Source organism: Papio anubis, chromosome 2 (genome assembly GCF_008728515.1).
Source record: "Papio anubis isolate 15944 chromosome 2, Panubis1.0, whole genome shotgun sequence".
Classification (NCBI taxonomy): domain Eukaryota; kingdom Metazoa; phylum Chordata; class Mammalia; order Primates; family Cercopithecidae; genus Papio; species Papio anubis.
In genome coordinates, this window is record NC_044977.1 from 38,762,098 (window position 1) to 38,776,177 (window position 14,080).

The window sequence follows — 14,080 nt, forward strand, 5'->3', positions numbered from 1 at the left end:
AAAACAATTGTTCTCATAAAGATAGAAAGTAGAATGATGATGATCAGAGGCTGGGAAGGATGGCAGGTAGTGGGGGGAAGTGGGAATGGTTTAGATGCAAAAATATAGTTAGAATGAATAAGATCTAGTATTTGATAACATAACAGGTTGTCTGTAGTCAACAATAACTTACTGTTATCTTTTTAAATAACTAAAAGAGTAGAACTGGAATGTTCTTAACACAAAGAAATAATAAATGCTTGAGGTGATGGAGATACCCTAATTACCCTGACTTGATTATCACACATTGTGCGCCCGTATCAAAATATCACATGTACCCCATAAACATATATAACTATTATACACCAATAATAATTTAACAAAATTTTTTAAAACCACCATAAGATATGATATCACTACATACCTATCAAAATGGTGGCTACATGTAAAATTTTGATAATATCAAACGCCGTCAAGGATTCAGGGAAACAGGGTCACTCAGATGGCTGAAAAGAAATGTAAAATTATATGGCCACCCGAGAAAAGAGTATGTCATTTTATTTCAAAACTAAACATGTACTTACCACATGCAACCCAGAAACTGCACTCCTGGACATTTATCCCAGAAAATGAAAACTTAACATTCACACACAAACCTATGCACACGTTTATAGCAGATTTATTCCTAATAGCCAAAAACTAGAAACAACACAAATATCCTTCATATCCTCCAATGGGTAAAATAAACTGTGCTACCTCTTCTGTACTATGGGAAACTACGCAGCAATAAAATGGAATGGATTATTGATACATGCTACAACTTGAATGGATCTCAAAGAAATTATTCTGAGCAAAAAATTTTATAACAGCAAAAGCCAACCCTCATACTGCATTCCACTTATACAGCATTCTCAAAATGACAAAATTACAGACATGAAGAACAGACAGTGATTGGTACAAATTAGGGACTTGGGAAGAAGGGTGGTGGCTATGACTATGAAAGCGTAGCATAAGGAATCCTGTATCCTGACTGTGGTGTTGGTCACATGAAATGTACATGACATTACTGAAAGCTGAAACCCTAGGAACAGAAACCAGACCAGTGATTGCTAAAGAGTGGTTGGAGAGAGTGGTTTAATTACAAAGGTAAGGAGGGGATTTTTGAGGGTGATGGAAATATCCTGTATCTTGATTGTAGTCGTTGTTACATTCATCATACATCATACACACATCACCTTAAAATGGTGAATTTTACTGTATGCAAAATATGCCTCAATAAACAACAAAAAAATCTGTTTCTAAATAAATGAATGTAAATACTAAAAAATGTTAAGAGTGGCATTCTGTAAGTGGGAGTATTGTTGATTTTTAAATCTTTTTTCAGTATTCTGTATTACTTTTTAAATAAAAACTAATAAAAGTTTTTTAAAAAATCTACACATTTGATAAACCTGTATATAACTAAATATGCACATACACACGAGTGCATGTACAAGTGATGAAATCTAAGTATGGTTGATAGATTATATCCATGTCAATTTGTGATACTGTTCAATAATTATGCAAGATGTTACCATTGGGAGAAATAGGTAAAAGGTATATGAGATCTCTATTATTTCTTACAACTGCATGTAAAAGTATAATTAAATCAAAATAAAAAGTTAAAACAAAGGAATGATCCAGTACACATCAAGAGCTACAATCATGCTCATAACTCGACTTAGCAATTTCATTTCAGAAGTCAGCATTTATCTACTCAACACCCACAGGAGGCACTGTGGTAGGTGATGGAGATTCAGTGGTGAAAAAGGCAAGCATAGAGACTGTCTTCATGAACTTTCATTCTAGGAAATGGGAAAACAGCTCAATGTATGAAAAGGGTCATTAATCTTCAGTCATATAGGTAAGAACTGGAATCAAACTAAATTTTTAATAATAAGAAAAAGGTTATGTCATTTTTGGAATACCATATGCCTATTAAAATGATTATAAATATTATTTAACAGGATGGAGAAAAGCTTGTAACATTAAAGAGAATACTAAGTTTTAAAATGACATACTCATTAGTATTGATAATTAATGACAACTTATTTTATATGAATAAAATTTTATTGAATTTTAGATAATTAGAAAGAATAAAGAAATGCAAGATAAATGCTTTCTAAACAGCATCCGATAGCATCATCTTTTCAGTGTCATGGTATTTTCACTTTTCTTTATAAAAAGTATAGACATTCATTTATTTAAATTTTTACAAAGTAAGAACCATCAAATGGAAAAAAATAAGTAATGCTAAAGTAAATTCAGCTTTTTATCAATACTGAAATGGTTGGCAATGGTTAGGTTCTGAGTGTAGTCTTTTGGAAAAACAGTGTTTGCAGCAGCTGTTGGTTTCCATTCATTCAAATAACTAAAAAAAAAAAGTTAGGAAGGAAGCCACTCCCTGTGAAGACTACGCTTGCAGGAGAAGAGGGCAAAAAGCATGGTGGTAAGAGGGAGTGAGAGAACACATCCCAGAAAGAAAAGACACTCTTACTGAGACATGGGATGAGTATCATAAATAATCTAGGAAACAAATCTGGGAAGAAATTTGTGAGTTGCTTAAAGTGTGGTTAATGCAAGACAGTCAAATGACCAGATCTACATAGCACAAAATAAAGTGGGGGAGTTTGTAAATTAATCTGGTGAACCGCAAGGCCAGCCAAGCCAGGTAGTAACCACAAAAGGAATCCCTTTACAATGGTGTAAAATGCGTCTGGGCAACACTGCAACCCTGAGCTGACACAAATGTAGGGTAGACACTTTCAGCAGCACACCAGAAGATACACCTTTTGTCTCAGTCTTACCTCTTTTGCAAAAAGAATTATTTTGAAAAACAAAACAGAAAAACAACTTCTGCCCTCCCTGACAAGTAAGTTAAACTCTACTTGTCAAATAAAGAGAAAGTTATCTACCTCAGTACAAAAGGCATCAGGTGCTGTCCTCATTAATATTAACCTACTGTAATAGCAAGGAAGATCTGAACAACCTTGCTCTGAGAGGCTGCCCAGTAAGCCTACAACCCCTTAGCCCTACCTTCCTGCCCACACAACCTAGCTCGTTCATGATATGATGGACCTCTATGAGCTCACTAAATACAACCATTGAACAAGGTATTATACAACAGTCTTTTCTTTCTTAGCCCAATGCCTCTCATGTATTTAAAAAAAAATCTTCTATAAAAAAATATTTTTCCAGGAAAAAATAAACAGTAATTGCCATGGACCTGTAACAGATCCTAGAATAACACAGACAGGCAAGAATCTGTCAATATAGCAATATTCCAAATATGAAATTCATGGTTCAGGAAGACATAAATAAATAAATATGAAGGGGCTTCTCAAAGACGTTTCCTTTGTTTTCCCCCATTTCTTACTGAATTTTGCTCATGTAAAAAGTTTTGATTATATGATAGAAGAGTCAGCCCTGTTGGGACCAATATTAAACATTTATACCATTAAGCCCTCTACATAACGAGGGAATTGGGAGAGACAGAACATATCACAGGGTTGCTCATTATTTTCTTAAAGACACATACCTTTTAAAATAATTTCAATATTTAAACTCCATCTGGCACTTTAGTCTCTTAAAAATTATTAAGTTAGGCATGAAGAACAAACCCATCTGGGCGGCAGTTTGGATTTTAAGTGCTATTTTGCTCTTGTATCTTTTTCCTTGGCTTGGCACATCTTTGAGATCCAGCAGAATCCCAGGACATCTTTGGTGGGGAAGCAAGTCTTCACGATAGAGCATTCCAGTCCATTTTACACATCTTAGTGGCTAAGTAACAGCACTGCCTCCTTCTTTGTGCATTTTACTCATTATAAGGAAGTGTTTCTTTCCCAGCACTCCCCCACCCCACCCTCCCCCTTGTATGAGGGCACTCCATTTATTCATTTCTGAACACAACACTTCCTCATGTCCTATACCAAGGACCCGGCCCGACTCTGGGCTGGTACCATGACAGGTACTGCACCAATTCGCTCCAGTGTTGCATGGCTGATGGTGTAGGAATGACTGTGTGGAGGCCGAGGCTTCCTACTGACTGAGCCATTGCTCCTGGACATCACCTGTGGTGATGACCCTCTGTTGGCTGTCACTACCAGAGTCTTATGTTGACCCGGGACCAGATGGCTCCCATTAGCATAAATGGACGGTATGCTGGCATTGCCTGAGTGGAGGGAGAAAGACTGGCCCAAGTCACTGAAGTGGTTGACTGACTCTGTGTTTCTATGAACTTTTGGATTGTTGCTCCAGTATCGACTGTTGTAGGTATTGGAAGAGGTTAGTGTGTTGTTGTCTGAGGAGGAAATCTCAGTGTGAAATGCTTTGGCAGAAGAACACTTGGGTGGAAGATCATCCTCTCTGAAAGGAACAAAATAAAGTTGTCATTAGGATTTACTTCAAGTTAATCCTATCCTCCTACCCTGGAATCTTTCTTTTCATGTTAAGGCTTATACATCCAAAAAACAAATCCAGGACGTCTCTCGTGAAAGCAGGCATGGCAACCCTGGATGGCCTCAGCTTTGGCATCCATTCCCTTTGAGACAATGGTCAAGAAAATCTCTCCTCAGCTTCTCAGTCTCCAACAGCAGAAAAGGAAATCTCAGATCTCTCAGAGAATGTCTCTTCCAGTACAACTTTTAAATATATATGTAAACAAAATTCACATAAATATGTTTATATATCATATAGTAAATACATAAAAAATCTTGATTTATATATATTTATAGTAAATATATAGTATCTTGCTTTATATTTATAGTAAATATTCATATATATAGTAAATATATATTTATTCACTCATAAATATTTACTATAAGTAGTAAATTGGTCCATGAAGAAATCTACTAAACTAGGTGTCATAAAATAGCTGGGAAATCAAACTATAGGTATGCAGAACTTCAAGAAATAATCAGAGTTGGCCTGACTGTATTGCTCTATGGAGACTGAGAAATAACTGTGGGGTGCTGATGAGAGGTTCTCCTCAGTAATCTTATCCTGGGGAAGACTCTATCCCTGCATATGGCCCAACACTTAAGAATTACAACAGGCTAAAAGAAGTCATTTAATTTAAGATGTTAACCAATTCATTTAACAGTTATTGAGTACACTTTACAATATGTTTCATGCAAAAAAGACACAAATCCTACCTAAGAAACCCCTAGTCATGGAGGGTAGTAATCAATGAAGAAAGTTCACAAGTCTGAAAGGTTGGGCAAGGCGCTAAAGACAACTTATGTGAGGAGGTGATGCCTGGCCTAATCCAGAATCAGATTAAGGAATTTAGTAAAGAGATAGATCAAATGAGAAGCATGGTCCAGGAAGAGAGTAGAGGCTTGAGTAAAACCTCTGAGTAATGGGAAAATGCAGGACAGACTAGAAGGCAAAGTATGCTGAGAGTGGTGAGAGAGAAGATACGCAGGCAAGAATCAGATCCTGTAAGGCTATGGTATGTCTCACTATGGAGACTGGAGTCATTACAGCATTTTCAATACAGATATGCCATGATGAAATCTAAGACTGAGCCTGGACCCTCAAATCTCCCCAGTATGACTAGGTCACTTTTCTTTAAAGATCATGTTGGCACTGTTTTCTTAAAATGTTCCTATTCTTGTCTGAATTACCTTTCTGAGCCAAATTGCCTTTCTGAGCCATAGTGCTGTGGCCTGACTGTGTACAGGCACTGGTATGCTCTTATGGCGTTCCTTCTTGCTTTATGTTCACATCTATTATAAATGTCAATAGTAAATGCATGCTTTAGACACTACCTTTCCCATTGTGGCAGCCACCTAACCCTGCCTATCCCGGAGATATGGAAGAGAAGGGGAATTCTTCATTTGTATCTTCCTAGTTGGGCACATGCTGGACCGTCCCCTCCTTCATGACCCAGTGAATAAAGCTGTGTGGTACCATGAAGAAAAGTGATATACAAGAAAATATCATGTGGCCACTTTAATAGTCTTGGCCATTAGAGCTTTACGATTAGCAGATATATCTTAACTGCCAAAAATGAATAGAAATACACAATGGCTATGCAGGACAAATTTGAAAAATCTGACACACAAACCTTATTTCATTAGGAATTTCTTCTTCTTCCTCCTCTTTATTTTTGCTTCTCCAATAAAAGAATGCCCCCAAAATTAGTGCAATGCAAAAAATGATAATAACTGCACCAGTGCCAACGGCTCCAGCTATGAGTCCAATGTTCCTGGGCTGGGCTGCAAAATATATTTAAGGTATATTTAAGAAAAAAAGAAAGAGAGAAATAGCATATACCCATGCAACTGTAATAAGCACATAAGCTTACTAGATAATCTGCTTAAAATGTATAAAACTGTCTAAAATCTTTCATCCATATAAAGTTAAACCTCAATTAACTTTCTATATTGTCAGTGGCTAGGACCAACACATAGTAGGCTCTGAACATATTTTGAATGAATAAACAATTAAATGACTTGCACATTTTAGGAGAACAATACCTACAGTAGGTAACAGACAGCACCAATCTAACTTGCCTAATCTACCCTACATGAATGCTGGAAACTAGGGGATATCCTTCTACCTCAACCCATCCAGATCACTCCCTTTCGCAACTGGAATTCAAATATCCCAGAATTCTCAACTAAAGAGAAGTTTTCTACACTGCCATTTACAACCTAGACACTAAAAAATTATGCAGATATAAAAAATTAGGAAAAAACACGAGAAGGTCTTGCTATACCCATAAGATTATTACCATTTTCATAATGTATATAGCATTATACAATAAGAACTTGTTCAATTTTATTGATCCTGAGGAGAAAGATATTTTGTCATAAAAATTATCATATTGCTGAGGCTGGAAAGTATACTAAAACATTTATAAACTATTTTCAATAATAATTAAAACCAAAACAATTTCTATTTAATCTTCAGATAACCTTAAGACAATTCAGCAGAACTCTTCATTTTCTGATATAACAAAGATCTTAGAGTTTCAGATCCAGGGTTGACATCAGAATTCCATATGCTTACGTGAAATAACCTGGAGATCCAGAAGACAGGTGCTGGTTCCAATAGCGTTAGAAGCCACACACTGGTACAAACCTGAAGTCAGGGCACTGATGTTCCGGATGGTGACTGTTCCCTGGACCTGGTCTGTCACAAAATTAATAATCAAGTGAGGATTTGGCAGGACTAATAGCAAAACCAAAGAAATCAGGAGAAGACTATAAAAACAGATGAACACTAAAGAGCTATCAATAAATTTTTTGGGGGGGTAGAGTGAGAAATTATTGGTTCATGAATGTTAAAGACTAAAATTACTGTATCACTTTAAAGACCTGGAACTTTGGAGGGCTGTCCTAAATAAGAACAATCTTAAAACTCAATCTGCAGGTTAGCATGTAAAGTCCTAAATGTTAGTAGATTTCTCTGAGGAAATGGTGGCTAATACTTATCCTAGAGAATTTAAGGTAACACCAAATTCTAGTTCTCAGGAACTGCAGTAACATAAAGATCATGTTAAACTTATAATAACTTTAACTTCATACCTGATGAAGAAAATATCAAATCTGCGCTCTAAGATATAGACTGTTACTCCCTAACAACAATTACAGTTGTTTGTGTTAAGTCAGATCCTCCAAGAAGTAGGCACCAAGACAAGCATGAGGTTTCCTGGAGGAAATACCAGTAAAAGAAATATGAGAGGAAGCTGCAGAAGGCAGGGAGAGCCTCAGACTTCGGTGTAGGTCTCACCACTCACTGTCAAGGGGAGAGGGAAGCAAGGAAGATTGGGTAGGAAGAGTCTCAGGCTGCAACACAGTTTTATGGAAGTGTCCAGTAGGCAGATAGGGAGTCCTTGAGCCAAAGTCACATGTTAAAGGAGTCCCATGCTTTGCAGAAATAGGCCTGCATTAGGCCCTAACCCTAACCCTAACTCATCACTGGCTGGGAGCAGCCCAGAGGAAGCTTGGTCTTGGTGCCAAGCAGTGGTGGATCTAGAGGAGAAGCAGCAGGGCTTTCAGTCAATTATGTTCCCCATATCAGGAGTTTGAACAATAAATTTTCAAGGCCACTGCACTGGTATTGCCAAGAAATGTTTCAATAGTTCACATTTTAGTAATTCATCATTAGTATATTTTGATTATTTATTCCTATAAAATACAAATGACTTACAGGAATAACTTTAAAAAGTTAATAGTTATTAATATGTGCCAGGCATTGGGTAAGCTTTTATATGTATTATTTCAATCTTTACAATTACCCTGAGGTATTTTTATGATTAATCTCATTGAATAGTCAAGGAGACTGAAGCTTTAGATGTGTAATAAGATTACACAGCTGGTTGTTAAGAAATTCAATTGGATGAAGGGGCTGTTTCACCTCTAAGCTCTAGGCTTCATTGCCTTCCTTATGCAGGAAAGAGAATACATTCAGTCATCTCAACCATTCAAAATAGCTGCAAATTTAGAAGTAAATGGAAAAGCTTCCTAATAGGACAAGTAAAAAAATACTCTGACACAAAGTCCAAGTATGCCTGGGGCTACACCTGGAGCTATCCCCACCCTGGGTTACTTATTTTTAGATGGAACTAAGATTTAGTTAACTGGTTTCTGCTGGCAACCATCATCTCTATCTAGATCAAAGGCAGAAGCAGACAGGAGGGTTCAGCAAAAGCAGACCTGAGTAAAGTGTGCATGCATTTATTAATTCATTCATTTAATAAATAAATATTTATTGAGCATCTTCCTTTGTGTTTGGTTTTCTGAGGATGGTGATAAAATAATGAACAAGACAGGCCCAGTCCCTTACCCTAATGAGACAAGTATACACACAATTACAATATATGGGGTAGTGCCAGCCAGAGATAGAGAACAGAGAGTGATAGGGGAGCATACAGGAGGGGCATCTAATGAGGGATTGAGAAATCAAATAAGACTACAGGGGAGGAGAAAATAATTGCTGTCTCAAAAATTACCAGGCACACAGAAAGGTGCTAAATAAAGGTGATCAATAAATAAAAGGGCTGCCTACTCTTTAGTGTCTGTTGTGTACCACATACACTGTCCTAAGAAACATTGAATATGCCTCATTTAATCTTCATAACAAGCTTATGTTCTATATTCCCTACTTTTCAAAGACAGCTCAGAGAAGCTATGTAATTTGTCCAAGATCACAGAGTATACAAGTAGCAGCAATCTATAAAATGAGGTTGGTCCAAGTTCAAAGCTTGTACTCACCATATACACACTTGGCATTCTAGTAAGGCATTTAAAATCACATTATTCTATAGGATGCCTCTATAGAATATCTCCTGACCAATACATGTTCCAATGCTGTTAGTATTATAAACTAAGCAACGTGCCTATCTCCCTCTTCAACACATGTACTAATATCATCAATGCAAGAAAACCATAATCTCCAGGCAATCAACTACATAATTTGTGTTCCTGGGGTTTTTGCTGTTGTTGTTGTTGTTGTTGTTGTTGTTGTTGTTATTGTTGTTAGTGGTGGTGGGTTTTCTCCTAAGCTCTGGAATTCTAAAAATTTGAATAGAAAACTGGTAATTTTGTTGACATTTCCAGAGACAATTTGGGAAACTGTAAACAGCTCCTCTACGCAGCATTCTGGCATGCAGAAAGAGGTAAACTCTAAATATTCTTGCTTTAAAAAGTTATTTTTAAAAGGTGAAGTCATCGTCTTCCTTTTGTCTCTATAGATGCCAACACCATGAGCATGTTACTGTAAGAAAATACTATTAAATGAGGTTGATATATCACGGTAGATTTAACTTGGAATATAATCAGAGAAGGAGACAGGTATATTGATAACAGAAGATTAACCAGAACAAAACAGCCTGTTTATGCAGAGAAGGCAAAATAGAGAAGGGAGCAACTCCAGCAAACAGCAGACTGTTTGCAGCCACAAAGCACACAGCCCTTCCCGAAACTAGCAGGCTAATTCCTCAATCTGTCATTTCACTTGGTCTGCTCGGGCAGGGAAGTAGTTTTCTGAAATAAAGTCAGAGAAAAAATATTCTTCTGAGCTTCTTTTAAAGAATAGGGAAAGTTCAATGGCATGAAACTACATAGTTTGGGGAACTCAAAGGACATCACACTCCACTGTTTTAATTCATAGCAACTATTACCTGGTTCACCAGCTATATATCTGGCATAGAAGGCCCTTCTGAATTAGAAAAAATCAAATGTTAGTGTACATTTCCAGTTCCATCCTTTCTCCTTAGCTCCAGAATGCTGCCTCTGGCTGCCTAGTAGCTGATGTATCTGCTAAGAGCACATTCCAGTTGGAGAGCCTAAGTTTGAATCTATTCTACCTACTACTAGTCATATGGTCTTGAGTGTGTTCCCTGTTCTTCATCAGCATTTTAGTTTCCTCATCTGTAATTTGGAGCTGCCAAAGTGCTTACAACCGCAGATTACTGTGAGGACTAAATGAAAGGTTAGTATGGTACATGGTAATGTTTCCATGTGGGAATTCCTTCCTGGCACTTCTAGGGGAACTGATATATTTTTCTGAATCATAAAATATTCAATCAAGAAATATGAAAAATGTCCAGTGTCTCCCAATGGATATTAATTCCCAATAGATATTGATCTTCAGGATTTGAAGAGTGATAGATAAGAATTCTTAAATCATAAGTTATATATTTTTCATGATTTATATATTTTAAATAATGAGTGACTATAATAAACTGAAAATTTCTTATATAAAAGTTTCAGAAGTATTCTACAGGCTATATAACAATGGATGCATACTTTATTGCTACTTGAATGAATATGTTACATCAAAATTACATATTTCAATAATATGTAAAAATGATCCTAACCTGAAAAAGATATTTAATTTTTAAAAATTGTAAATAAAGGGAAAATTCATACAAAATAAATGTCAAATAAAAATCTGTGGAAAAACTTAAAGATAACATCACAAATACTTAGTATCAAACTCTATTACTCTTAAAGATAAATTTAAAATATAACATTGGACACAGAAAATTTTATTTCACTTTGTGTTGATGCTGGCTGAATTAAGGCAGAGATGGAGAAGGGACAGGGAAAGAACCTGTTTCCATTAATAGAATTTCCAAGAACACCATCCAGATGGATGTTAGGATACATCCCGCTTCACAGTAGCTCAGTTCCTTCAGACAATGATAAAAATATTTTGTCTGTTTGCCTTGATTTTGTTTTGGCATTGAAACAGATATTGTTTTTGCCAAATCAGATTTTAAATTCATTTCTGATCTCATGTTAGTATCCTGCAGAGCAACATTCTCATCCTCTTCTATTTGCGTTTCTGCCATTCAAGTATTCACAAAGAGCTGAAGCCTAGAGCAAATATTCAAACTTGTGAAAATACCAAAGAACATTACTCAGCATTATTTGAATAATGTAGTATGTATAAACACATTCGTATTTCTTTGCAAAAATGATTCACCATTAGCAACATACAAGAAGGCCATGACCACACACTTATCACATGGCAAAAGCTACAAGCAAGACCAACTAATTGCATTTTGACTGCTTCTCTCCTACCCACTTCTGTTGACTCTGCTTTTACTTTTAACTGGACATCAACAGATTCTTCTGAATCAGTATATCTCTATGTTGACTGTTGCTCTTTAATTCTCAAAGAATGGCACATGGTGCTCAAGAAATGTTATCATTATCATTATTTCAATCCCCATCTAGAGGTCCCAGGAGACCACTCAACTCACTACTTTCCTCAAGCAAACTTCTACAAATTCCTCTTCTGAGTTAAGATGGTTACTGGTGATTCAGCGGTCCACAACAGGAATCTGGGTTAACTCTGACTCTTCTCATTTCAAATATCTAATCAAGCTCCATATATTGTAATTTTTTCCTCAATCTCTCTTGAATCTTACCCTTCCCCACTGTGCCTTCTCCATCCCTGTCACTAGAGACTTAGTTCAGGTCCTCTTCATTTCTTGATGGGGCTATTATCAAAGCCTTCCATTTATAACTGGCTGCCAATCTTTCAGCCTGATTACTGACACAGTTTCTAAAATGCATATCTGGTGATCTTCTCTTGTTTATAAATGTCAGTGCATCTCTACAGTTAAAGATAACATCCAAACTCCTTGCATATTATATAAAGCCTTTCACAATCTGGACTTTACCTTTTCAAGCTCCTCTCTGGTCAAATCCCCATGTCGCTTTATGTCAGCTTCACAGATATTCTCACTTGAAAACGTCAAACTTTTACACTTGCAAGATTTTGTAAGCATGGTTCCCTGTATTTATAATACCCACTTCTAACCAGTAAAACGTCTATCCATCATTTAAGACCCCTTTCCTGCTTGGGAATCCTTTTCCCTATAAAATTCTTCCCAGACTCCTCAGGGACAAGTAATATTTCTATCATTTAAATTTTATAGCACTGCATACATTTTTATAGCACTAACATGTAGTGCTATGATTTTCTCTTTATATCCGTCTCCTCCATTAGGCAGTGAGCTCTAGGATGGAGATATGTTTCCTTGTATTTCTCTACCTTCCCCAACACTCAACTCTGAAGCAGTTGCACAGAATAAGGTGTGTGTTTATGTGTGTATGCATACACACACATATTTAAAAATGAATGAATATATACACAAATTAATATAGTGATAATTGCTGGCATTTAATCTTTTTAAAAAGAGGAAGTACTGAAAATTATATAGGATTTGCTTCTTTATGTCAGAGGGCAAAAAAAAAAAAAACCTCAACTTCAGTTAGAAAAACATCTTGATGAACAGAAAAAAGCACTCATTTATTCAGCACTTTTAGTGGGCAAAAATGTTTCTGCTCCCCATGAAAAAAATTCCCTTCCTTACTGGGAAGGGAAACAGCAGTGTCAGTCCAAGAAACAGGATCAGGCTGTGTGTGGTGGCTCATACCTATAATCCCAGCACTTTGGGAGGCCGAGGCATTTGAGACCAGCTTGGTCAACATAGCAAGGCCCCATCAGAACACTAAGGCAGGAAGATAACTGAGCCCAGGAGTTTGAGGTTACAGTAAGCTGTCATCATGCCACTGCACTCCAGCCTGGGTGGGTAACAGAGCAAGGCTTTGTCTCTAAAAAATGAGAGAAGAGAGACAGAGAGAGAGAGAGCAAAGAGGAGAGAGATGAGAGACAGAGAAAGAGAGAGACAGAGAAAGAGAATATCAAGATTCCTGAGTGTTACAATCACGCCAAGAGAATTTTAGTACTTCCTATCACTTTTGGGCAAACCTGGTCTCTTCTAGGAGCCTCAGTCTTCTCCCTCATGAGAGTGGGACCATGGTGATATTTAAGATACTCTCCTGCTACAGCTATGATTTCTAAAGATCTACACAGAGTTCTCAGGCAAGCAGGAGGGTTAATCATCTCTCTTCACTGTATTAAATTATGAAAGGATGAGGAAAACAGAGGATTTCTTACAAACCATGAAAGAAAAATGTACAATCTAGTTTGAGAAAATGCTAACCATTCATAATGAAACTAAATGTACCATACTTTATATTTACCAAGTAAAAGAATGGATAGAAAATGAATTGCCATTATTTACACATAATTTTAAAAAACACATTTTAAACTTCTCTATGCATCTTTAAAGTGTGAAGGATATTCTCCCCTTTAAGTCAGAAAGGAAGTGGCTTTTTTTTCTAATTATCCCTCAGCTTTCCAAGTTTTCCTGACCATTGTGAGAAGTAACTGTGCTTATCTCCATCCTTGGTTGCCAAGAAGCTGCAGGACTTGGAGAGTGGGTGTCATTCCAGGAAGGAATTCCACTCCATGGCTTGATATGCAGCTCCTGTGAGCTAGCTCCAGCCCTGGATTTTCAATTGCTGCAGGACAAACCCCGTGTTGCCTCACATCTCCAATCATCTCACTCACCAGCACAGGGCCCAGCCGCCCAACCACCCTCGCTGTACAGACAATCATCCCTTTCCTGTTTTGCTCATCCCTTCATCTTCCTGAAACCTCTAGAGCTGTTGGCAGAAACAAATAGAAAACATAACCTACAGCTTTAGAGAAACTATAGAAGAACAATCCAGGTGAAGAGTTTACATGA

The 14,080-nt window shown here is 36.9% G+C and overlaps 1 protein-coding gene across 8 annotated transcripts in view; it reads right to left on the reverse strand.

The window, feature by feature from the left end:
- Positions 1–2,069: 2,069 nt before the first annotated feature.
- IGSF11 (immunoglobulin superfamily member 11) overlaps positions 2,070–14,080 on the reverse strand; it is a 207,567-nt gene continuing 195,556 nt past the window's right edge. For all 8 annotated transcript variants that reach the window (XM_017955180.3, XM_009200038.4, XM_031663032.1 and 5 more), the window contains 3 exons: positions 7,036–7,158; positions 6,089–6,239; positions 2,070–4,383 (listed from right to left, as the gene is read on the reverse strand). In XM_017955180.3, the coding sequence (XP_017810669.1) occupies positions 3,942–4,383; positions 6,089–6,239; positions 7,036–7,158 (716 nt within the window). In that variant the 3' untranslated portion in view covers positions 2,070–3,941. The remainder of the gene's footprint in view (positions 4,384–6,088; positions 6,240–7,035; positions 7,159–14,080) is intronic.